The sequence below is a fragment of the Juglans regia genome, chromosome 10, assembly GCF_001411555.2.
Source record: "Juglans regia cultivar Chandler chromosome 10, Walnut 2.0, whole genome shotgun sequence".
Taxonomy (NCBI): domain Eukaryota; kingdom Viridiplantae; phylum Streptophyta; class Magnoliopsida; order Fagales; family Juglandaceae; genus Juglans; species Juglans regia.
Window position 1 is genome coordinate 10942365 of NC_049910.1, and position 13534 is coordinate 10955898.

Genomic DNA, 13534 nt, shown 5'->3' on the forward strand with positions numbered 1-13534 from the left:
GGGTCTTTTTGACACAAGTTACTATGAATATTCTAATTTGTTTCCTTTTCTGGTTGTAGCATGTTTATAGCTTAGTAGTTTACTTGCTTGTTCAAGTTATCTTTGAAATAATACTGTATTTTTTTAACCATCTCCAGAGTAGTATTCATCTCCTTTATATGCCTTTGATTTTTAGAGGGACCATTCCAAGAAGAGATCGGACAATCACCAATTTGAATCTAATGGAACAAATGGTACAGCTCTTTTTCACTGACTTAATATATTTTATGTTCTTTGTCTTTTACATTTCAACTTGTTTCTCTGAAGGTTTGTATGGGCAACCTAATGCTAAGAGGCCGAAGTTTCTGAAGCAATCACTTGATAATACTTTTGACAACATTACTCCTATGAGCGGGTCCATTCCTTCCCCTGCGGCATCCCAAATGAGTAATATGTCCAACCCAAATAAATTCATTAAATTGATAGGTGGTCGGGATAGGGGCCGGAAAGTTAAAGCTCTGAAGGTACTCTTCGTGATGAACTATTGTTGGGCTTTGTTCATATGTTTTGTTCATATTATTGCTAATTTACCTGTAGTGTATACTTTTTCCCCACTGAACTTGAGCAATTAACCTTCTTTGCAGATATCCACCGGGTTGTCTGGTTCTGGAAGTCCCTGGTCGCTGTTTGAAGATCAGGTCATTACACTGTCATAACATCATCTATCTTTGGTTATTTCTAGAGTTTTCACTACTGCTTGTGCTAGTTATCTGATATTTTTGGTTATTAGGCACTTGTTGTTCTTGTACATGATATGGGTCCGAACTGGGAGCTCGTAAGTGATGTTATCAACGGTACTCTGCAGTTTAAGGTAGTTATCTTCTTATTTAAAATTATGTCTTGGATTTGTCCTATCATATACCTGAGCTAATTTACCCAGGGCATGCTGTATGTTCTACTGGTAAATGGTATTACCTTCTGTTGATTTGATCATGGTTATTTAAAATCTTGAGCAATCCTGTTACTTTGTATTGCCTTCTTTTGGGCACTGATTCGATTGGTCCGCCTAACATATGCAGTGTATCTTTCGTAAGCCTAAAGAGTGCAAGGAGCGTCACAAACTTTTAATGGACAGGAGTGCTGGGGATGGGGCCGATAGTGCTGAAGATTCAGGGTCTTCGCAGTCTTATCCATCTACATTACCAGGCATTCCAAAGGCAAGAATCTTCATAAGCTTTCTGACAATGACGTCAACTTTGTCTCTGCATTGGAATGATAGCTGTGTACTGTTGAGCTTATTCATATTGTTTCGCATTCATGCAGGGCAGTGCAAGACAGTTGTTTCAACGCTTGCAGGGGCCAATGGAAGAGGATACCATCAAGGCTCACTTTGAGAAAATCATTATGATTGGGCAGAAGCAGCACTATCGAAGGAATCAGGTTTGTGATTTGAAGTGCGCATTAGTTGTTTTTGTGCAGATTCGAACATATTGATGTAATTCCAATGCAAATTGCTAATGCTGTTTGTGCAGTTGCCTATAATTATTGGTTTTAGTTTATTTATATTTCCTTTCAAGGCAGAATCTTTTTTTTTTTTCCCCTCTTTTGGGGTGCAATTTTATATCAAAGTCTTCAAGCTTCCATCATCTGTTAGATAACTTAGATCAGATATCATTATAGGATGCCCCGTATGAGCTAATGGTTGAGGTTCATACTAAGTCATTGTTTTGTTGATCTCCTGCAGCTTTTTTCTTTATAAGAATAATGTTTTTAATCCACATTAAATAATTTTCCATGTTGAAGTCTCAGTTTTTTTAATAAAACTTCTTGATTACTTGTAAAAAAAAAAGTCGTCAGTTTTGGTTTTTGGAATTTTCTTTCTGAATCTCTGATTTAGAAATTATGGGAACTCTTACAGACTTAAATTGAGTCCTCGATATTCCATCAAGTCAAGATATAGTTGAATCTGAAAAGGATTATTATTTGTGTTTGCATATATGCTCATAGATAAAACTATAAGACCTTGTAATTTTTGTTGGCTTTTCTTTGGGTACTTGCACGTATGCACATACATTAATTTTTGTATTGTTCAGTATTTTTTCACTCTGGTTGCCTTCCAATTTGAAAAGTGGTCCCCGCCATATTTTTGAGATGGCATTCACAAGTCTAAAGTTTCCAATTTGATTAATAGAAATTTCAAGGGCTTGCTTAAATTGTGACAGCTTGTTAGCTATACAAAACAAAATGTGTCACAGTTGAAACTACAGGCGTATGACCTGAAAGCAATCTATGTTGAGCTTTGTATATGATTTAGTTTAAACTGTTTCCTGACCATTCTTTTATCTTCTGAAGAGTGATAACCAGGATAGAAAACAAGTTGTACCTGTTCACAATTCTCATGCTCTGGCTCTTAACCAAGTTTGCCCAAATAACCTGAATGGGGTTCTAACGTAAGTTTTGGTGCCTTTCTGCACATTTTTTAATGTATCTTCTCAAAACTTCCTGGCCCATATTTAGTTATTGTCTTGTGAAAAAAATATTTTGTTTCGTTTTGTTGTTTGCTTGAAGGCCCACCGATCTCTGTGATGCAACGACATCAAGCCAAGATGGTATTTCCATTGGTTATCAAGCTTCTCATGCGTGTGGTTTAGCAATATCAAGTCAGGGTACTGTTGCATCGATACTTCCTACTTCTGGGGCAAATTCCACACTGCAAGGGTCTTCCGGTGTGGTTCTTGGCAGTAACTTGTCATGTCCATCTGGTACACTGAATGCCTCTGTCAGGTAGTCTGCTGTTTTATAGCTTGACTTTTTTACTGTTTGTTTACCACCATGTTCTTTTTATATTTTTGTTTTTCCAAATTTCTTTAAACCATTATTAGTGGGTCCCTATGTCTTTTCAGGGATGGCAGATACAATGTTCCAAGAACATCATCTTTACCAGTTGATGGGCAGCAAAGAATGCAGCAATACAATCAAATGTTATCTGGTAGAAATATTCAGCAGTCTAGCATATCCCTTCCAGCTGGTCTTCCGGGAACTGATCGTGGTGTCCGTATGCTACCTGGTGGAAATGGTATGGGGATGATATGTGGGATGAATAGAAACATGCCAATATCAAGGCCAGGGTTTCAGGGAATGGCCTCATCATCTATGTTGAATTCTGGGACAATGCTTTCTTCCAGTATGGCAGGGATGCCAAGCCCCGTAACTATGCACTCTGGAGCTGGTTCTGGTCAAGTAAACGCTATGTTAAGACCCCGCGAGACTTTGCATATGATGCGGGTGAGTTTTAACTGTTACATTTTTCTAGTCTACAGTTGCTTGTTTTGATAGTAGCATTTAGTTTTGGTTTTTGTTTTCTGTGTGGGTGTGCACTGTGTAGAAAAATTACTTTAAACCATGACGAAAATCCAGAATTTTAAAGCCTATCAATCTACAAGCCTCTTCTAGGATTGAGTCCACTAAATCTCACTTCTAAACAATTCGGTAATGACTAGTTGTTGTTTACAAGCTTTGGAGGTGTGATTTCGAATTATGTTTGACCTTAACATTCATAAACACTAGCCAATCATGCACACGCAATGCTTGATATAAATTAACATAGGGGAGAAAAACATTTAGGTAAGAACAAAGTACAGAAAACCGTGTTGACTTTGACTGTAGATGGAAAAGGTTGGTAATTATTTACATGAAGAATAGAAGACGGAGGGTTGTACAAAACAATTATGAGTGGTTAAAAGTGGGGGAAGAAAGAGCATGATTTGGTTATTAGAAATTCGAACGTTTAAGTTTAATAATGATATTAATTTGATAACCTAGGTGAATTATTTTGAGAGTAGTTAAAGTGGATTATTTAAAGGAATTCACAAGATAAATTTAGACGGAAAACTATCTATGGTTTTATTTTTTTGATCAGTATGTAAGAATTTTATTAAAATAGGTAAAGCCAAGTATGGAAAACTATCTGTGGTTTTATGGGCAGTAAAGATGCTTGAAAGTAGTGATATTTGTATTCTTTGGCTTTTTTTCCTCGAGCATCTTTGGAGCAGTATCAAATTTAAAACGGGGCTAATGATTTCAAGTCCTGTATTCGAAATAACTTGTGCTCTTACTGATGTGGCAGTTAGATATGGTTATTTGACTTGGGTGCCTTTCTCACCTCAATTGGTTACCTATATTCTGTTCTTTCACATGTTGATTTGTCATCATTGGCTTAGTAATACATCACTATTCACTATTATATTTCATATCACAAGAAATGTTATTTGTGTTATAGCCTGGCCATAACCCGGAACATCAAAGGCCAATGGTGGGTCCTGAGCTTCAGATGCAGGCCACACAAGGGAACAGCCAAATTATCCCCCATTTCAATGGATTGACTTCTGCCTTCTCTAATCAGAACACTTCACCATCTGTTCAACCATATGCTGGCCATTCTCAGCATCATCAGATGTCTCCACAACAGTCTCATGCTCTTAGTAGCCCTCATCACCCTCATATTCAAGGCCCCAATCATGCTACAGGTTCCCAGCACCAAGCCTATGCAATTCGCCTTGCTAAAGAAAGGCATCTACATCAGCGGTATTTGCAGCAGCAGCAACAACAACAGTTTGCTGCATCTAATGCTTTGATGCCGCATGTCCAGCCACAGCCACAGCCACAGCTTCCCATATCGTCTTCTGTTCAAAATAGTTCTCAGATTCAATCAACTTCAACTCAACCAGTATCTGTGTCACCTGTGACGCCGACTTCCCCGATGACTCCTTTATCATCTCAGCATCAGCAGAAACATCACCTACCACAACATGGGCTCAGCCGGAATCCTGGTGCTAGTGGGTTGACCAATCAGGTGGGGAAGCAACGGCAACGACAGTCGCAGCAGCTGCAGTTTCAACAGTCTGGCAGGCACCACCCTCAACAACGGCAACAACCAGTGTCTCAACAGCAGGCTAAACTTGTAAAGGGAATGGGAAGAGGGAACATGCTGGTACATCAGAACCTCTCCAGCGATCACTCTCATCTTAATGGCCTTTCTATACCTCCAGGAAGCCAAACTCCTGAGAAAGGAGAGCCGATTATGCATGTAATGCAAGGTCAAGGCTTATATTCTGGCTCTGGCTTGAACCCAGCCCAACCATCTAAGCCATTGGTTCCTTCTCAATCTTCAAACCTTTCCCAGGCACAACAAAAGCTAATTGGCCCAGCACCACCTTTATCACAGCAACTGCAGCAGATGCCTCCTCACTCTGATAACAGCAGTCAAGGCCAGACTCCACCAGCTCCTTCAGGTCATACAGTATCAACTTCCCATAATACAGTTCCATCTGCTGTTGTTGCTTCAAATCACCAGCAGCTGCAGCCACAACCTCAGCCGCAGCCGCAGCCTCACCAAAAGCAGGTTAATCAAACTCAATCAAGTGTTCAGAGACATTTCCAACAGAATCGTGTGAATTCTGAGTTTCAGAACAAGTCTCAAGCTGAACTAGCTCAACCTGACCAGCAGGCTGTGAATAGTGCTTCTCCAATGATTTCTGGCACTGGAGTGCCTCAGATCTGTAATGATTCAACTGATGTGGTTCCTGTTGTTTCTTCTTCCGTTGCTCCTCAGTGGAATGCTTCGGAACCAGTATATGATTCTAATATGCCTAATTTGGTGACTCAAGTGAGTTCTGTGGGGAGCACACCTGTGTCAAATTCATCTGGGAGTGAGCCATTACCACCTATTAGTCAAGGGTTAGGACCAAGGCAGTTATCTGGTAGCTTTCCCTTGCATGGACATAATGTTGGATCAAAGTGGCAGGCTCAGCAACCTCTGCAACAGTCTCCAACACCCCTACTTCAACCCCAACAACATTATCAGCTGCAAGAACAGCAGCCGCAAGAACAACAATCACCTCGGCATCTCCAGCCACAAATGCAGCTCCTCCAAGCAGGGCAAGGCAGTTTGTATATGAGGCCCACTAGTTCTAAACTGGAATGAAGCCATCTAGTGGATTGAGCATTTCGAGACCGGTTGGCCTACCAGCATTGAGTCTGCATGCCCTTTTAACAGCAACGCACAGGTAATTTTGTTTCTCTGCTCCATCGGCAACTGTAGTCTAAATGCAATATGCAGAAATGATTTAGTGTTTAGTCAATTGATTGTTAAGAAGGGATCTAATGTGTGATTTGTGTGTGCCTTTTGCATACACATTGAAAAGGTAGGCAGGCATTATTTGACAGGATATTTTTAGTCTTGAGTTATACGGATCCCTTTTTTCCTAATGCTTGGTATCCCAATTTTATTGTTTTTGTCATTTATGTTCAGACTCACCTTGTTTTCCTCCTGCTCAAATTGATTCGCAGATTATTTATTTTTTTACAAACTTTTCTTAAATAAAATCCATAGTTGAACTATTTGTGGTGGGTTGCTCTCTAGTTGCGTGAGTGCTGGATAATAATGCAATACTCTGATCCATTAGGCCTCTAGCTATTTACTTGTTGGGAGGCGCATTCTTAGTTCTCTGAAGAAAGCTTACTCAAGGTATGGGGTTTTGATGCAGATGAAGCTGGTTATTCCATAATACACATTGCAGGAGAGAAGGAGATGCTGATCATTATTTGCAGGTCCTGTCAAAATGTTAATTGAAGCAATTTGACAAGGCGTTATGATGTTTTTTGTTTTATATTTTGGGAAAATCTTGTATATTACCACTGGTTTAGAATTTTGGCAAGATAGAGATGATATAGAGGTATGTGTACAGGGTTCGCATCTCTCCTCTTTCTCTTAACTTTTTTCTCTCCTCGGATCCCTGCTAATGTGGAGGGATCCTATTCCTTTTTGCCCCAATAGATTAGTGCATGTATCATTACCCTTTCAGATTAATGGGGTAGCAATTATTTTTATGGCCAAAAGCCTTTTGAAGAATTTGTGAATATAAGATTTATGGTGTATACGCTAGTCAGTGTTTAAGAACAATCATCAGTTGTCACTGCAGGTGCGCCCATGGAATTGTCGTAGCTTGTAACTATTTTCAATTTGTGTATTTCAACAAACCTTGACAGATCATCCTTTTTCCTGCTGTGTATATTGAACGACAAGCCCTTGAAGCTTCAACATTCCTCTGTTTAAAAAAGGCTATTCCGTTCTAGGTGCTTCACATGCTAGTGATTGATTGACTGACACTTCTACATTGCTTGGAGGTTTTGGTATTGCGCCTGCTGATAATGGTGAGAACCTGTAACTTGTATGTGCCTTTTTGTAAGCATTGTTTTCCTATTTGAAGAGCATTTTTTACTTTCATTTGGGTATGTCTTTGATGGAATGTTTAAATATTAATCGCAGCAATGCATCAGTGCATTTGTACGGGGATGTTTATTATGGCTTGTAAGATTTTCCCTTGTTGCAGGATTCTTTTATGTGTAAATTTACTTTGGGTTGAATGTAATTAATGAACACTAACACCATTTATGGAATCTGTAGTTTGTAGTTTGTCTGTTTAGGTGAGGGTTGACACTTAGTCCTGTAGTTCATGGCTCTCAATCGAAATAGAGGAAGAAAAGAAATGTTTATAAGCAGAAAACTTCTAAAAGAAAAAGAAAAAAACAGGGAGAGGGAGAGAGCAACCCGAGATTAAGGTACTTATTTTTAAGAATGAGATATGGAAGGTGTGCAACATGACAACATCTGCATCAACTACAGGATAAAGGTACTTACTAGTTTCTTATTTTTCATTTCATGCTCTGTCTCTCCGTTTCAATGGTATAAATTATAAATTTAGCAAACGATATTAAGTATTTTTTCTATCATATTACTTATAGATATTATTCTTTTAGAAACACAATGACTGCCCATTTTTAAGGCTAAATAGATACTTTTTAATAAAATAAAATAATAAAAAAATCTTATTTCAGTCCCATATTAAGAAATGATAAAAAAGATGATTAAAAAGACTGTTGCTTCTCATGTGAAATTATAAGCAAAAAATGCTTTTATCTTTATTTAAAATATAATTATATAAAAGGTTATAAAAACGACTGTATATCTATTTTTTCAAATGAGCCATTCCAATCAATCTAATGAGTGAATGGATGAGTCATCCTTATATTTTGTTATCTGATGTCTTTTAAGTGATTTTATAAATTAATACATTTAAAATAAAAATTACTTTAAAAACGATAAACCAATGTGTGATTGGACAAAAATATTTTCCACAACCTTTTTATAATCTCTGTTTTAAAAGTTTAGTATTTTGGAAAATAGAATTTATAAAAGTATTATTATTACTGAACAAGTGAATAATTTCTTTATGAGTATGGAAGTGGCCCCATCATCCAATGCCATGTAAGTTGCAACCCAAAGTCTTGTCTTTGGTCCGCACCAACTACCAACCGCCGCCCACCACCATTCCAGAACCTAACTTAGCATAGTATTTAGTCCTCTCTCTCTCTCTCTCTCAACCCTAACCTCTCCACCAGAAGGTCCTCTCCAAACTCTTCGACAAAAGAAGAAAAAAGGATTTTAATACATCCATGGCCGGCCCCGGCCCCAGCCCCAGCCCCTCTCCGAACACCGCTTCTAAGAAGCCCCAGCCCCTCCCGTGGACCCACGAGGAGACCCTCCACCTCATCCAGGCCTACCAGGAGAAATGGTACTCCCTCAAGCGCGGCCAGCTCAAGTCCTCACAGTGGGAGGAGGTCGCCGTCACCGTCGCCGCCCGCTGTGGCTACGACCACACCGAACCCTCTTCCAAGTCTGCCCTCCAGTGCCGCCACAAGATGGAGAAGCTCCGCCAGCGCTTACGCTCCGAGAAACAGCGCCTACCTACTCCCTCTTCCTCCTCCTCCTGGCCCTACTTCCACCTCATGGACTCCCTCGACCGCGGACCTCTCCCTCCCATCTCCGCCCTCCCCATCTCTCTTGTACCACCACCACATGATGAGTCTGATTACGACGACGACAATGACGTCAAAGAAGAAGGGGGTTTTGACGAGGAGGATTACGATTGTCATGGCAGGTCTCGGAGTATCGACTACATACTCCGTCGACCGACAATTGTGAATAGATTTGCTGCCATTGGAGGCGACGGCGATGCCACCGGGAAAAGGAGTGGTGCTTCCGGAATTTTTGGGGACCCGGTAGCGAAGAGGCGGAGGGAGGAGTTGGTGGGCAATGATGATGATCCGGAGGAGGAGGAGGAGGAGGAGGAGGAGGGGAGAGGACTGGTATCGGAGTTGGCGGCTGAGATAAGGGCGTTTGCGGAGAGGTTTATTGGGATGGAGAATATGAAGATGAAGATGATGAAGGACGCGGAAAGGTTTAGGATGGAGATGGAGAACAAGCGGATGGAGTTGATTCTCGAGTCTCAGCAGAGGATCGTTGATTCCATTGAGAGGACCTTTGGCTCGCCGTAGAGCTTCAAACTCGAAGGTTCGATAATGCTCTTCATGAATTATCTTCTTTTCCGGTTACTGCATAGTTGTTAAGAATTTCTTAGCTTTAGGTTCAGTAACACGTTTGTATAGTCGTGACGTAAACTCAAGCTGAATTTTTTTTGGCTTTGTGCAATAATTTCTCTTTTTAAATAAGCAATTTGTCTGTTCTTTGGTTCTACTTCTCTAACGCACATTCTTTTGGTGATCCAAGTGTGTAATGCTTCGTCAATAATGAATGAGCCAGATTTTCTCGTACTTCGTAGCTTGTGTTGTTATTTTGCAGAAAATATTGTTTCGATCTGTGATGTTTATAGGGCAGAGATTCAAGTGTGTACTACTTTCTGTGATTTTCTAATGTCTACAAACCATCTGGTATTGGTTGGCACGTCTATATCTTTTTTTTTTTTTTTTTTCCTTTGGGTATTCATCTTTGGCCTTGTTGTGAACCATATAATTGGTTAGCGTAAACGCTTAACCTTTTCTTTTTGCTTGGTGCTTGTTCTTACTGCAAATCCCACACACACACACACACACACACATATTGAACATTTGCTCAATCTTTCATTGAATATGACGCTTTTAGAAGTTCGCTGTGTTTTTGTTCGTATCCTATCTCATCAATCATTTTACTCTATAAACTTTGATGATTAAGTTTCTAGCTGAGTTTTATTTCAAGCTTGAAGAGGAGGTATCAGAGAAGGTCCTCAGTAGTTGTGACTTTGCTTGCTTTGAACCTACTTCTTTTTTTTAATCAGTAAATAGGAATCTTATTAAATATAGGCGAAGCCAAGTACACGCCTACACGGGACACTTTGAACCTACTTATTAGCCAAAAGTTATCATTTGTATGGACCCGAATTGTCTTGAATTCATGCTAAGCTCATTTCGAAGACATCACCCTTGGCTTTAAAGTTTGGTGCTTTTTGGATCTCCTTCTGTTCTAGGTTTATGTGATTTGCTGTTAGTCCTTGTGTCACCAATCAATTCTGCTAGCTCTTCTTTCTGTCTTCATGGAAGTTCCTGCCCCCCCCTCCCCTTTTTTTTTCTTTACCTTTTTTGGATTGTCTTACAGAAATTGTCTGATAAAAAAGTTGTTTTTTTAGCCTGTCTATGATGAAATAATATTCATTATTTCAATATGGAAAGCATCTGCTAATAGCATCATTAGGATGCATTCAGATATTACGAACGAAAAACCCTAGTTGAAAAGATTTTTTATTTTTTTGGATGTCGGGGAACCTCTCCAAGGTAGGGCCCTTCGGACCCACCCCTGCAGAGTAAACTCCGGTCCCATGCACCTCACCCTCGGAAATTTTCCTACACATAATTGGATAAATCATTGGCTTTTCACCAGAGGGTGTGACCCCAAAGGATTGTTTGCACTCATGAGGTGTTGAACCTTGGACCTTGAAGGGAGTGATACCCCAAGACCAAGGCCTTTACCACTTGGGCCAACCCCTTGGGGTTAAAGCTGAAAAGATATTACCAATGAAAGACCCTAGCTGTAAAGATATCTTGGGCGTAGGTTTTGGAGATTAAATCTTGATCAATTCTCATATCGGTTGAAATTCCAAACCAGTGTTTAGTTTCCACTGGAGAGCTGGCTTTGATATCAAAATTTGTTGCGAGGTAGACATCCTGGCGATTCTATCATAAGAAAGCAGAGTGAAACAATCACAATGTGTTTGAAGTTTGATCAAGCTATGCATGGATTTTGAGTTTAGTTGATTCCTTCTCTAGCTAAAGTATATTTCACTGCCTTTGGCCCTTTGGTAATTTTTGTACTTAAAAAAACAACACCCTACCTGCAAGAACTTTTCCAGATGTGTTGAAATTATTTAAACAAGTAGAACTTGGAGCACTCTATTGGTTTGTTTTACGACGATCCTTCCAATTCGACATTCCTTCATTTCTTTGAAGCATTTGATTTGCACAGCTATTTCGCGTTGCCTTTCCATTGTAATGGCTATTAGTGGTTTATCATCATCTTCATTATCATTGCTGTCCTTTAAACTCTGAGCCAGCCGAAGACAGTTGAGAAATGGAAATAATTAATTGCAAAGGTATCTCAAGGGGTTAAAGACCTTGGTTTTAGTGGTATACTCCCTCCAAGTCTAAGGTTTTAATCATTTTGGGTGCAAACAATTTCTAGGGACCATCTGATTGTGTGACTTTCTTTTTGAATTACTTGAGATGCACTTGCAGGAAATTCCTTGCCAAAAGCCCGTGCACCTTTGAGATTAGTTGAGGCTTTATTCTCGGACACTCGGTGCTAATAAAAAAGGATTAGAAAAATGATGGAATTTATGTTTGTATGCAATATAGTACGCATGAGTATTTCCAATTGCATCAAACGAGTTTGCAAATTTAACCGTCCAGAATGCTGATCTTGAACTATATGCCAGCAGCCTGAGTTTTCTCTTTATTATTCTTTTTAAAGTAAATAGTGCATTTTGTGTTTATTTGTTAGGTGGGACTATAAATTATATTTTAGCAATTATACTAGAATACTAAAAGTGGTAAGTGTTTTTGGGTAGAGGGATATGGTGACATGTTTTTTCCTTGCTTCAAGGGAGCTCTAAGTCTGGATTTCACTACAAAAGAACTAGACAATGGTATAATTGGAATCTAATTAAAACCATTATAAGGAGCAACAACTTATTTCTCCCAAGCAATGTGGGATGATTTTTTTTATAAGTAAAAAATTTTATTAAGCACAATGTAATAGGCGAAGTCCAAGTACACATGAAGTATACAAAAGAAACACCTAGTTACATTCAAAAACTAGAAATACAAAGACAATAACTCGTTTACAGTCCCACCCTTGAGTACAATAGCAGAGAACCAGCTAAGTAAAGTGCTTATAAAAAACTTCCAATGTGGGATGTTATATATCATCTATCCTCGTTACTCAATATGGGGGTATCACAAAATATTGTGATCATGATTGAATAGCAAAATTCGTTAAATTATATAGATTTAAGTAAAAATTATGCTTAAAAAATATGGTTTTTATACACGTGGTGTATACCTGACAAATCAAATCTTGGACTCATTTACCATCACCCCCCTTATTTGCAAATCAGTTGGTTGGCTTGCTAGTCATGCAAGGTTCACAAGAGATGGTAAATGAGTCACGCTTTTGATGTTAAATAAGGTTCTTTTTGATGTCACGCTTTTGGGATCTTTTGGACGTCCAACAATCTTTGTTCATGAAGTTTGTCTGGAAATTGCTTATTGGTGGATCTCTTTGGTCAAATTTTTTCTCTTCAAAATATGTGGGGAATGATCATATTACTTCAGTTGTGGCGGTGTCAAGGGGATCCCGTTTCTAGAAAGGAGTTTTGCAGGTTTTGTCTTTGATGTTAAGGCATTCGAGATGGCTGGTCCGAGAGGGTTCCTTGAATTTTTGGTATGATAATTGGCTTGGGGATGGGCCTATTGTAGATCGGTTACTAGTAGTGGGCGATTCCCAATTGCAGGTTCGAAATTTATATGATGGGGCTGTTTAGAATTTTGCTTGGCTTCGGCAACTAGTTGATGAGGATATGGTTCAGAAAATTATCCAAGCAAGGGTATGTGTTCGAGAGGGGGATGATGCCCTGGTTTGGAAGCACACGGTGGATGAGGTTTTTCCTACGAAGTCGGCCTGGCAGCTTATTCGGTCCCATGGTAATGTTTATCTTTGGAAGAAGTGGCTATGGCAAGATTATGTGTAAAAGAATATGTCTTTTTTATGTTGGCGAGCACGTCAAAATGCCATTCTAGTAGACGAAACCATTAAATAGCTTGGCATTCATGTTGTTTCTAAGTGTCATTGTTGTGCGTCAAACAAGGTGGAGTCTATAGACCATGTGCTTTGTGATGGGGAGGGGCTGAGGAAGGTTTGAGATTTTTTTGTGGCAATTTTTGGCATTCGATTACCACTAACTCGGATGTGGACTGGGGTATTAAAAGTTTGGTGGTGTCATGCTTCTTCTTCCTCATAAGTTCTTTTGCTTCGTGGTATAATTCTTATTCTTATTTATAAGGCTATTTTGAGAGCTCGTTGTGCGACAAGTATGAAAGATGTGAAATATGAATGGAAGGGTATTCTTCGGATGGTCAAAGGATTTATTCTGGACATCTCGGGTTCCAT

General features: G+C 39.3%; 2 protein-coding genes across 4 annotated transcripts in view; both read left to right on the forward strand.

Annotated features, from left to right (window-relative positions):
• The window catches only part of LOC108989043 (chromatin modification-related protein EAF1 B-like), a 28515-nt gene extending 21078 nt beyond the window's left edge, over positions 1-7437 (forward strand). For 2 of the 3 annotated variants that reach the window (XM_018962486.2, XM_018962488.2), the window contains exons 13-23: positions 176-233; positions 307-503; positions 624-677; positions 770-850; positions 1059-1196; positions 1303-1419; positions 2332-2429; positions 2548-2763; positions 2883-3264; positions 4259-6044; positions 6525-7437. In XM_018962486.2, coding sequence (XP_018818031.2) covers positions 176-233; positions 307-503; positions 624-677; positions 770-850; positions 1059-1196; positions 1303-1419; positions 2332-2429; positions 2548-2763; positions 2883-3264; positions 4259-5962 — 3045 coding nt within the window. In that variant the 3' untranslated portion in view covers positions 5963-6044; positions 6525-7437. The remainder of the gene's footprint in view (positions 1-175; positions 234-306; positions 504-623; positions 678-769; positions 851-1058; positions 1197-1302; positions 1420-2331; positions 2430-2547; positions 2764-2882; positions 3265-4258; positions 6045-6524) is intronic. The other variant, XM_018962487.2, reaches the window with a different exon arrangement.
• Positions 7438-8310: 873 nt separating this feature from the next.
• On the forward strand, positions 8311-9651 carry LOC108989035 (trihelix transcription factor ASIL1). Its single transcript, XM_018962477.2, has one exon. It carries the CDS (start codon positions 8494-8496, stop codon positions 9373-9375), a length of 882 nt encoding a protein of 293 aa, XP_018818022.2. The 5' UTR covers positions 8311-8493; the 3' UTR covers positions 9376-9651.
• The last annotated feature ends 3883 nt before the right edge of the window (positions 9652-13534 follow it).